The 12,174-nt window shown below is 38.7% G+C and overlaps 1 protein-coding gene across 5 annotated transcripts in view; it reads right to left on the bottom strand.

Annotated features, from left to right (window-relative positions):
- The window catches only part of arhgap21b (Rho GTPase activating protein 21b), a 162,414-nt gene that overhangs the window by 136,603 nt on the left and 13,637 nt on the right, over positions 1–12,174 (bottom strand). For all 5 annotated transcript variants that reach the window (XR_007440252.1, XM_007250616.4, XM_022677784.2 and 2 more), the window contains exons 3-6: positions 8,581–8,751; positions 7,371–7,392; positions 602–694; positions 428–506 (exon numbers count right to left, since the gene is read on the bottom strand). Coding sequence is in view for 4 of the 5 variants with exons in the window: in XM_007250616.4 (XP_007250678.3) it covers positions 428–506; positions 602–694; positions 7,371–7,392; positions 8,581–8,751 (365 nt within the window). In the remaining variant the exon portion in view is untranslated. The remainder of the gene's footprint in view (positions 1–427; positions 507–601; positions 695–7,370; positions 7,393–8,580; positions 8,752–12,174) is intronic.

Below are 12,174 nucleotides of genomic sequence, written 5' to 3'. Positions count from 1 at the left end.
CTATTTTAAAGATTTTGTGACCAATACTGATTTAAATGGACAACAGTTTAATTATACACTGCTTTTTTATTTGGTGTGACCATTTAAAATTGATAAAACAGCAAAAGCAAACAGCCTTAAATTATGAAAATGTACCACTGGAGCACTGGAGGTGGGGCTTCTGATAACCACATGTTCTGTTCATGTTTATTTCTTCAGATCAAATTAAAAAATTGGGAGGGATAGTTTGGGAGGGGCACGGGGTGATGCATGGGTTTAGGGGCGGGGCAAGAGGGAGAGCTGAGCTGCTTGTTGGATCTGATCTCTCAAAGATCCACTAAATTAAATATGTAAAAAAATAAATAAATAAATAAAATAAAATAAAATAAAATAAAAAACGTGAAAAAGTTCTTAAAAATGTCATACACCGTTTTCTTTCATTTCTTACCTGTTCTGGATCAGAGCAATCACCTGGGAATAGGTCTTCCCAATGATGCTCTCACCATTCACCTTCACTATACGATCACCTGTGTGCAGTCAAAATAAAAATATTTTTAATTTAATTTTCACATCACAGGCAAAACCTCATGTGTTGCATGACTTCTATTAACCAAAACATCACCTGTGCAGAGTCCAGCTCCATGTGCAGGTCCTCCCTCCTTCACCTGCTTCACAAAGATCGTGTCCATGGGCTCCAGTCTGTTTCGTGGTCGCCCTGGCAACAATAAAATAAAATAAAAAAGTCAAGTGTCACCAAGAGCCAGGATCTCCATTAGCGCAGCAGCGAGAGCAGGGTAGTGTTCACAACATAGATCTAAAGGGTTTCTCACACTGTTTGATTTGTTTTCACACAGGCACAAACATAAACATGTCAAAAAGTGCATCAATAAACCATGCAAGCACATAGTCTTCTTTGATTGGTCAGAGCTGTTTGATGTGGGAGCAAGAAAGTAAATATAGTGAGAAGATGTATATATCTGTGTAGCGTGAAGCTGCTTTAACACAGAACGCTAAGAATTGGCCACTGCGCTTTCAAACACTGAATTGCGTGGCTGCGTGCAGTGAACCCTGCACATACCGCATACTCAGTGTGTAAACAGCATGGAGCAGCAGAGATAGAGTTTGCTAATAGCTGTGGTAATTAGTGTTATCTGGTTAATATATCAGATTAAACTGTGCCTTATATATTATATACAGCTGGGAAAAAAATGAAAAGACCACTTTAGTTCAGTTTTTCTGATTTTGCTATTTATAGGTTTTTGTTTGAGTAAAATGAACATTGTTGTTTTATTCTATAAACTACAGACAACATTTCTCCCAAATTCCAAATAAAAATATTGTAATTTAGAGCATTTATATGCAGAAATGTCTGAAATAACAGAACATGCAGAGCTTTCAGACCTCAAATAATGCAAAGAAAACAAGTTCATATTCATAAAGTTTTAAGGGTTCAGAAATCAATATTTGGTGGAATAACCCTGGTTGGTTTTTAATCACAGTTTTTGTTATGCACCTGGGCATGTTCTCCTCCACCAGTCTTACACACTGCTTTTGGATAACTTTATGCTTTACACTCTTGGTGCAAAAATTCAAGCAGTTTATATTCCAGATTATATCCCAGAGGTTTTCAATTTGGTCAAATTAAAGAAACTCAATTTGTAGGTGCTCTCTCATTTTGTTTTCCAGAGCTGCATATTTTACGGTATTTTTTCCATTTAATTTTACTTATTCTACTCTATACTGTAAATACTGTTTTTTGAATACTAGTGGGAACTTGTAGCCAGGTTTTGCCACTCTCCTGTACACCTGTACTCTGTAATGTGACAATAAATTTGATGTGATTTGATTTAATCTGAACTACTGGGTGATTTGTTAATGTTGCTAAATGTTTTGCTCTAAACTGCACACAAACAATAGCTCCTACAAACAGCAGATATTTGCAATTATTGCTACGCATATAAGAAACACATTAAAAACTATATTTAGACCTAATGCTTAGTCAGGTTAGCATCTTAATTCTCTTCTCCCCTTGAGGGAATTCCACGCTCACCGTCAGTCAAATCAATTATCCAGCTCAGAGACTGAGGATCAGACAGAACCAGCAGCAGCAGAAGGGCATGGAGCCAAACTCAGAGCGGATTTGTCTGGACTGTAGTGATTTATAGACTTCTGGACCTCTGGATTGTCTGTTTATCAGACGTCCAGCTTCACTAACAGGGGAACTTTTTCCAGCTGCTCCGACAGCACTGTAGCCCTGCTGCTCTTTACACCGACTAACAGTAACGCATTCAGACACCCCCACTATTTAAAGTCTCGTTCTCTCCAAGTGTTGAAACGTGAGCAGAATCAGAGGCAGCGCCGAGACAAGAGAGGCCATTTAGATCCCGCCACTGTTTTACTGCCACTGAGGAGGAAAGACTGATCACAGGGGGGGAGCTTTTACACTGAAAAAACAAACAGAACAGCCTGCTTAAAAACTTAAAAAGCAAAATCAAATCCACATAACATAGCGGAGAAATACAGAGAACAAAGTATTTTATGTTTATTATAGAATTATTCAAGACCTTTAGTTCAAGTCCATTTTAGACAGGCCTTAAAGATCTCAGTCCAACAGAGGAAGATTTATATTTGTGAGACACACAGACTCCCAATACTGGTGTTAGTTAGTTGGGTTTGGTTGAAAAGTGTAGTGGGAAGTAGTGCAAATATGTTGCATATTTAGAGGCTCAGGTATGTATTGTCCAGTAATTTGAGGAAATATTTTTTTTAAATATAAATCTTAAACTAGAAAAGATTAGATATACTTCAAAAGGGTCCACTGGGACATTTTATTACTATTTGGCAACCTTTTCTGGCATTTGCTCAATATAATATTTTGTATTACTTCTTTCTATAATGACTTTATTATTATTATTATTTTTATATGCATGTCTGGTATTTTGAGGGTTTGGGAATGGGGTATATGGTGTGTTTCTCTTTTGTGATGCAATATAAAAACACCACAAAAAAAAAAGTTATGAGATACATATATATACACACATATATAAAATCCTATGAATAAATGTATAAAAAAAAAATAATACAGATAAATACAGTATATAAATACAGATTACTTACTACTAAAATTAAATTCAAAACAAAAATTAAAAAGGACTAATTTTTTTTTTTTTTTTTTTTAGTATTTTGTAATTTTGTCTGTAATGTAAGTTGCTCTGGACAAGTACTATATAAATAAAGATGACTTACAACTAAATGAAATAAAACGACTAATTTTAAAAGTTTAATTTTAGTTAAGCTCCATCAAATCCATGTTGGTTGCCAACCCTTATTTTCAAGGTTTTAGCTTAAAAGATACTGGATTTTAGCATTTTCACCACTCCAAAGTATTAAAACATCTCAACATACTGCATCAAAACGACAGTAATTATCATGTTATTATTTATATATCCTCAGTATCATTAATCCTGTAGTAACTCTTGACAGGGCAGGGTGACATATCTAAAGCACGGCTCGATATAATGAATTGAGCCTGGGACGAGGCTGAAAGAGCCCGAGAGGCAGGAGTTTCACCACTTAGAAGAAGAAGAAAAAAAGAAGTCTAACAATAAAAAAACCTGTTTGTTAATTCAGTTCCTGCCTCCGATCTCCTAGCAGCAACAAACAACACGTAGTACAGTCTGAGGGGTCAGAACACAACTATTACCTCACGCTCCAGAGAGCCTGCACACCTCAACACACAGCAGATACTTAATACACTGATTTGTGTCTTTCAAATTGGACTAAAACACAAAATATATAAAATCATACACACATTATATATATTTAGAAAACAATACTTTGTTGCATCGTGATAAATAATGTTCTGATTAATGATGAAAATATACTTTTTTTTTAAAAGCATACCAAGCTTGTCTTCAATTCTTAAGCATTTGAATACTGTTTATAATGATTTTACACTACTGATACATTTTGACTGGAATCATATGTAATGTAATATCCATCCATCCATCCATCCATTTTCCTCCGCTTATCCAGGGTCGGGTCGCGGGGGCAGCAGCCTAAGCAGGGAAACCCAGACTTCCCTCTCCCCAACCACTTGGGCCAGCTCGTCCGGGGGAATTCCAAGGCGTTCCCAGGCCAGCCGAGAGACATAGTCCCTCCAGCGTGTCCTGGGTCTTCCCCTGGGCCTCCTCCCGGTGGGACGTGCCCGAAACACCTCACCAGGGAGGCGTCCAGGAGGCATCCTAATCAGATGCCCAAGCCACCTCAACTGGCTCCTCTCGATGTGGAGAAGCAGCGGCTCTACTCTGAGTCCCTCCCGGATGACTGAGCTCCTCACCCTATCTCTAAGGGAGAGCCCAGACACCCTGCGGAGGAAACTCATTTCGGCCGCTTGTATCCGTGATCTCGTTCTTTCGGTCATGACCCAAAGCTCATGACCATAGATGAGGGTAGGAACGTAGATCGACTGGTAAACCGAGAGCTTTGCTTTTTGGCTCAGCTCTCTCTTCACCACGACGGACCCGTACAGCGCCCGCATGACTGCTGACGCAGCACCGATCCGTCTGTCGATCTCCCGCTCCATCTTTCCCTCATTCGTGAACAAGACCCCAAGATACTTAAACTCCTCCACTTGAGGCAGGACCTCCTCCCCAACCCGGAGAAGGCATTCTACCCTTTTCCGGCTTAATTTATTAAATATCAGTATTATACACTACATCAAATATCTGTGAAAACCTATTCTACTGAACTGCATCAGAGGTTTCCACCTTTATACATTATCAGGACATTTAAATGGCTTTTAAATCTCTGTTGTTTAGCTGTTTCTATGCTTTTTAGAGACTGAGGAAATGGTAAAAATAATCGCTGACTAATCAACTAATCAAACAAATAATCATCAGACTAGTCAACTAGCAAAATAATCATTAGTTGCAGCCCTAACTTGCACCACTTCTCGATTTTCTGTAGCCAAGTACTGCCAAAAGAATAGGACTCTGAGGAGCAGATAAAAATAAAAAACCTATTGGTGCCACCTTTAATTCCTGGCATGAATGAGAAGGGTACAATTAAAAAAAAGTCGAGTTAAAGAGTTGAAGAGTTGGGAATGGGGTCAAGTTGGTGCTTATCCACAATCCTGACCTCACTAACGCTCTTTAGTGTGCATTTGTAGGAAGTGGATGGAAGAAAAAACAGATCCTGGAACATTAATCAAGCAGACGTGAAGAGAGACTAGAACAAAACACCAGCAGCCTTCAAACACAATCCGAGCAAACACACAAAACCTATTAGGGCTAATGACAGGATTAAGCAAGAGTCTGTTTACATAAAACAACAGTTAAAGGTGTTCTCTGCCTGAGAACCGACAGGTACGATGTATGAAATCAGCTCCTCTACAGAAGCCGGGTACGTCTTCCTGTGCTGAGGAGAAGCTGGTGCAAGTTTTAGGTGCTTTTAGCTGGTCTGTAGTAATCCTGGAGTTTCAGCTGGAATCTACATCAAAAGTCCAGCTCACTGAATCAGGTATTTTTATTACACCACGTCTGAGAGAGTGATGAATCACCTGAGTTACAGTCTCAGCGCCCAGTAGAGGGCAGTATGTCTTCATGCATGAAGCTCTGCAAGGAGGACAAACAAACCACTTCTAAAGCCAGGAGAGCTGAACGATCCAGAGCCTTTACTTTTTCTGTTTCAGCAGACCTTTTTTGCATGTTCAAACACTTTCTGCTGGAGTGATTTTAAATGTCAAACTAACTGAGACTTCATTTAAAAGAGAATAGAAAAGGTTCAGACGTATTATTGGGTGAAAATGTCACATATTGAGAAAGTGAGTGAGAGAAATACAGCAGAATATAGCTAAATAGTGAGTCAGAAATACACTTAGAAATACACTTTCTATTCTATGAGTCTCTGTAGATAAGAGATATTAAAAATGGAAAAATGTAACATTGCAAAACTTCTGTTTAACGATATATAAATTTGCGATATTAGCCAATTAAACAAAGGGCCATGACATCACCAGCTCCGCCCCTCACCCATGCGCTGTCTTGCGTCCGGACCAATCAAAAGCTGAATCAGCGCTGAGCTCAACTCAAAACCCGAGGAAAACAGCAAAACAACAGTAACCAGCCCTTTAATCAGGCATTTAAATGACTTTTTAAAAGGTAAATAAGAAGAGTGTTTGTTTTTCTAGGATTAAAAGTGTGAATTCAGCTGTAACTGGAAATTTCTGCACTGCAAAACTGTGCTGGACTAAGGTGGTGCACAGCTTACAACACATGTTCACGTTTACGAGCACGTGCCCAGCCATGAGGACGGAGGCCATGCGTGCAGTTACCTCGTGTGAACTCCTACCCTCCCCTCCCTCTCAGGCAGCTGCAGCCTGTCACTCACATAGACACAGAGACAGCGCTGTGTAGCAATGATAGCGATGCTTAAATGATATATCGTGCAGCCCTGCTCTATGCTAAAATTACATTTATGGCATTAAGCTGACACTTTTATCCAGAGTGACTTACAAAGTTATTTCTATTACAGAAGTGGGTCAATGTAGTGTTAGGAGTCTTGCACAAGGTGTAGCGCAGAACAGTCACCCAGATCGGGATATGAACCCCAGTTTCATAAGTGATGTGGTATTTAACTAGCAAACAGTAGTGTTATCCAATTTACCACGAAAAACAACACCCACAATTAGAGAGCAGTTTTGATGTATTGAGTATTGTTAAAACAGCTTTAAAATGTCATAATATTATATTTTTACCCAACAGCCCATCACTAATATAAAGAATATGATAAGCTGGAGAAAGTATGAGGTGTGTCAGCAGAACAAGAGCTGAAAATAGTGAGGCCAGAAGAGATTTCGTGCTTCGTTGGGCCTTTAGTGCCTGATGTTATCCTGCTTTGATTCATATCACTGGATAACATCATATTGAACTGAGCAGGCCTGGCAGAGTTGGAGAGATCAGAATGATTCAGAGGAACATTGCTTCCCTATTTCTCTTTAGCAAACATCCTGTGCCTTTTCTGGTTTGAAATTATGATTCAAGGTACAAATACACAGACATTACAAAAAATAAAATACATCTTCTGCTCATTAATACATGAGTAAGTAATAAAACTGAAAGCTGTCCAGCAAACACAGACTAGCAACAGCTTAAAAACTTAACAAACCTACATTTAAATGTAATGATGGGTGGTAATGATCGTGACCGGCAGTGTCTGGCTAGAATAGTCCATATAAACAGACAAGTAGACAACTGAATCACATCCGCATTCAATGCAGGAGCCCCCACACTCACATCCTGCATATCAATCCAGCATTCTTTACAATTCATAAGACACAATACTACTGAAATTACATTTTGCAGGTCAGTGCGTAAAATTTAAATGCTTACCTCTGTGATCATTGTCTTCATCCTAGAACAAAAAGAAAAACAAACATTTAACATCAAAATTTTATTAACCTCCACCCTTCTTTTTGGACAGTCATCATCACAGAGACATTCTTAAATATATGGTGTTAAAACTTTAAGACTGTTTAAAGATAAAGCTCAAAAAGGACAGCTGCAAAAATGAGACCGGTGTAGTGGGTTAGTCTTCAGTGGTGGCTCAAAGCATGAATTATTATTATTACACTTCCTCACTGTAAGAGTAGCCCAGAAGCAGGAAGTACCACACAGTGGTTTCCAACCCTGGTCCTAAAAGACAATCTTTTATTGTTTACGAGACAAAGAAAACCCAAAAATCAATGTCTCAGAAAAGTAGAATATCATATAAGACCAATTGGTACTTTTGGCAGTGTGGGCAGTGTGCCAAATCCTGCTGGAAAATGAAATCCAGCAGATGACATGTCTCTCCAAACCATCAATGACCATCAGTAAATTTAAGGCAATATTTCATTGGTAAATCAAGGGATCAGAGTCTGGAGGAAGAGTGGAGAGAGACACACAGTCCAAACTGCTTGAGGTCTAGTGTGAAGTTTCCATCAATCAGTGATGGTTTGATGGAGAAACATGTCATCTGCTGGTGTTGATCCACTGTGTTTTATTATCAAGTCTAAAGTCAGCGCAGTTTTGTTTTCCCACAAAATCTTACAGCACTTCATGCTTCCCTCTGCTGACTTTTAACTTTTATGGAGATGGGGATTTCATTTTCCAGCAGGACTTGGGTTTTCATTGGCTGTAAACCATAATCATCAACAATAAAATAAATAAACGCTTAAAATGGAGCAGTCTGTGTGTAATACATCTATATAATATATGAGTTTCACATTTTGAACTGAATTACTGAAATAAATCTTGAAATTTGAAAGTGGAGTGTTGTAGAACATCACTGTAAAGTGCAGAGCAGGAGGTCCTCCACGACAACGGTTAAGAAAATGTCAAACATGCAGCATTTTTCCTTGGGGAACATTTACGAAGCATGTTGACTGCAGTAAAGAACTATCTGGTCTCTTCAGCTTGAAATGCTCTAAACCTGCTCATTTTGTTTTTAAACTTAAAACCTGCATCTTAAAATCAAGCATAAATATTAAAAGGAAGCCTATACTGGTATGTTAGCTTTATTGTGGAAGATAGACAGAAGTGTAGGTGTGAGAAGACGTACCTTAACAGAATGCACTGCAGACTCTGGAGGATAGACGATGAAGTGTCGCAGGGTAAAGCCGAAACCCATGGAGGTCCTGCGCAGACGCAGAGTTTTCGGCCCCGGCCAGGAGAAGGGCTCATCCTCCAGCTGGAACAGAGCAGCTGAAGATTTGCTCTGCTCCAAAACATCCTACAAGCAGAGAGAAACAGGGAGAAGTGATCAATAAACATACAAATCAGAGATATGTATGACAATGACAGTTAATATAAAACCTCATTAGTAGCACCCTTCTACCTGCCAACAAACATTTTAAGCAATTAGAACCAGGCTATTGGTAAATCTAGAAAGAAACAGAGACTGTTACTTTTGAACAAACATATCTACCATAAATATGGTGTTTTCAGTTTAAAATAACTAATGTAATGTGCTATTAATTTAAAAACAGAAGACCCATTATACCTTTACTACCTCATAATAAAGCATATAGTGTTGTGAACTAGAGAAACTAGAGTTGCTGCAGCTGTACTCAAGGTCTTGATTGCAATACAGCACAGCGGCAGGAACTGTATCAATTTGTAGAATGTGTAAAACTAAAATGCCTCGTGGAGCAAGCCAAGCAAAGGCTTTCAACAGCACTAACTAGATACCCATATCCGCCCAGCACAGTGAGCATCAACACAGCTAGCAAATACGGCTAAAGACAATGAGATACCTACTACAGTTCTGTACCTTGGTTAAATCATTCTGTATATATATGACCAATGAGTCAAAAACTACTAGTAATAACTAATATGTAATACACTTATATGTAACATGATGTTTTAGATCGAGAAACTGAAAAGTTTTTCCATGGGTATATTTGCTGCAACCAACTTGAGATTTAGTTGAGATTACATAAAAGGGTATAAAATAAAAAATAAAAAAAAGACTCATTCAGTAAAATTAACCAAATAATTAATTATTTAATTCACTGAGTGGTTCTGTGTGTTTTAATGGTTACTACCTTCTTCACAGTAACATGTTGAAACACCTATATTAAAACTAGAAGCACCAGGCACAGAGACAGGCACAGAGACAGGCACAGAGACAGGCACAGAGACAGGCACAGAGACAGGCACAGAGACAGGGTGACACACACAGACAGGAAAGTAGAGACACAGACAGAGACAGACACAGAGACAGACACAGAGACAGACACAGAGACAGACACAGAGACAGACACAGAGACAGACACAGAGACAGACACAGAGAGAGGTAGAGAGACGCGCACACAAACAAAGAGAGACGCACACAGACAGGAAAGCAGAGAGACAGAGAGAGACAGAGAGAGACAGAGACACAGAGACAGACTGTGTGAATCATAAGTACATCACAACGTAAATATCCGATTATTTGAAACCACTTAATGTAGGGCAAACAATCATAGTTAAATTAATCAAGTTTTTAATCTGTTATAATAACCTGTGTGCTGTACTCTTTCCCAGACACTGTTCAAAGTACTTTCTTTTCCACTTATTACTCATAATACACTCATCATGACGTAATTTACCACAGCAAACAACAATACACATCTTTGTACTGCCCAACCTCAACATGACCTAAACCACTTCCAAGTCTTCAGCCTCCTGCCGGACGTCTGATACCACATTTCCAGTCTGACTCAGACGTGGTCATTCTGCTTCAGCCACGCCGCTTTATTTACAGAGTATTTATAGCCTCACACCTCCGCAGAACTCACGCCCTTCCCTTTACAGCCAGATCACCACCACAACCCTACTGTGAGAGACCCTCCCTGCAGAGCAGAGCAGATCTCCACCTCTCAAACTTCCTTTTTTCATCTGTTGATCGCAGGTCTCACCACTTCGTGAGCACATGCTGAGGAACATAAATCAATTTACCTTCTCAAGGGATCGTCAAGGGATGGCAATTTGTATGATAATTCAAATTAAAGCATTTGAATAACAAAAGAGAACGTGATGGACACCTCTTTAATTTGCATTTATGCATCTTTGATGGTATATCCATACTTTGCTATTATTACATGCATTGTATCTGATTATTAGAGATGTATGGTAATGAGTCACAAAGCATGTGGACAGATTAAGAAATCTTCAAAATGATTAGGGATGCTCTGAATATTCTAAAACTGAAATAATTCAGCCAAAAAATGCAAAAATACAACATTTTGGTGTTTGGACAAAAAAAGAAGAGACAATTTATAATTTCTATAATAGTAATAAGTAAAAATCTGTAACGCAACCATGTATGGCATTCATTATTTAATCTTTGGCCAAATTTTCCTTATTTATATACATCAGATTTTAAGAACGCAGACTTGGATCTCTACCATCAAATTCTACACGCTTTACCCAGAGAAATGGAAACTCTCAATAATTTTAAAATAGTCTGGAATATTTACTAGCTACATGTAAATGTAAAGCATGGGGGTGGTAGTATCATCGTTTGAAGCCTTTTTGCTGCCTTAAGACCAAGACAGATACCAATTAGTTTTAGTGTATTAAGACTTTTTACCAAATCCAAGTATTGGACTGACCTGCCTGACTCTACTGAGGTCTTTGCCATTCTTTTACATCTTAAGATCTCCGCCAATGCATTTTCCCATGATATATATTTATATAATGCAATACAATGTACCCACCATGTCACAATGTTAATAACTCATACTGAATAACATTGATCTGCTTAACATAAAATGAGCAAATATCCATATTTAGTGGATCTCTCATTGAACTACAGCTTGACAATATGGCAAAATTTGTATCAAGGCATATTTCTTAATTTTGGTCGATACAATACAATTACAATATCGATATGAATAGTATAAAAGCAAACACCTTTAGTGTACTTAATCACACACACAGTCATAATGACAATACAGATTATTAATCATATTTTGACACAAAAATCTCAAATACATCATCTTGCTTACAGTATCGCGATATATTAAATCGTGAGCCCTGTATCGTGATGGGTATCGTATCGCTAGGCTGTTACCAATACACATCCTGGCTATTGTCAGGCTCTACGTAGAACATGAACAGTGCAGATTCCCCTTTAGCATGAGCCAAAAACAGAAAGGCTGTAGTGCGAACTTATGCAATTCAATATGGCCCTGACATTGCAGTTCCAGCAATATGACTATTATTACACATGCACATATTAAGACGCCAACGCTGAAACCACATATTGTTATTGTGCAGCCCCAATGTGAACCAATCAGAAGGACGTCTGTAGCACTATTTACTATTATTTAGTTGTCAGCCTTGAGTGGGTTAATAAAAATGGGCCACATGCACCAAAACACTCATTAAACAGCTGTCTGGCTTCATGTTTAATTTCCAATACAAACAAGCACTCAGCCCTAAGAGTTCAACTGTATCCCTGCACTGAGGCACAGCATCTGTCATGAAAGTTGGCAAAGGAGGGCTGCAAGCCCTTTCATGACTTATTGATGAGGTCACTATTGGCAGGAAAACTCGCCGCAGGCTCTATCTGCGGTTACGTGCTATGAAGCATAAACTTCACTCAGACTGTTTAACCCAACACACAGGTTTCCCCTCACTGCAGCAGGTAAACAAGGGTTAGAAAAGG

The sequence above is a fragment of the Astyanax mexicanus genome, chromosome 8 (genome assembly GCF_023375975.1).
Source record: "Astyanax mexicanus isolate ESR-SI-001 chromosome 8, AstMex3_surface, whole genome shotgun sequence".
Classification (NCBI taxonomy): domain Eukaryota; kingdom Metazoa; phylum Chordata; class Actinopteri; order Characiformes; family Acestrorhamphidae; genus Astyanax; species Astyanax mexicanus.
The sequence above is the reverse complement of the archived record's forward strand: the minus strand, read 5'-3'. Positions and strand labels throughout refer to the sequence as shown.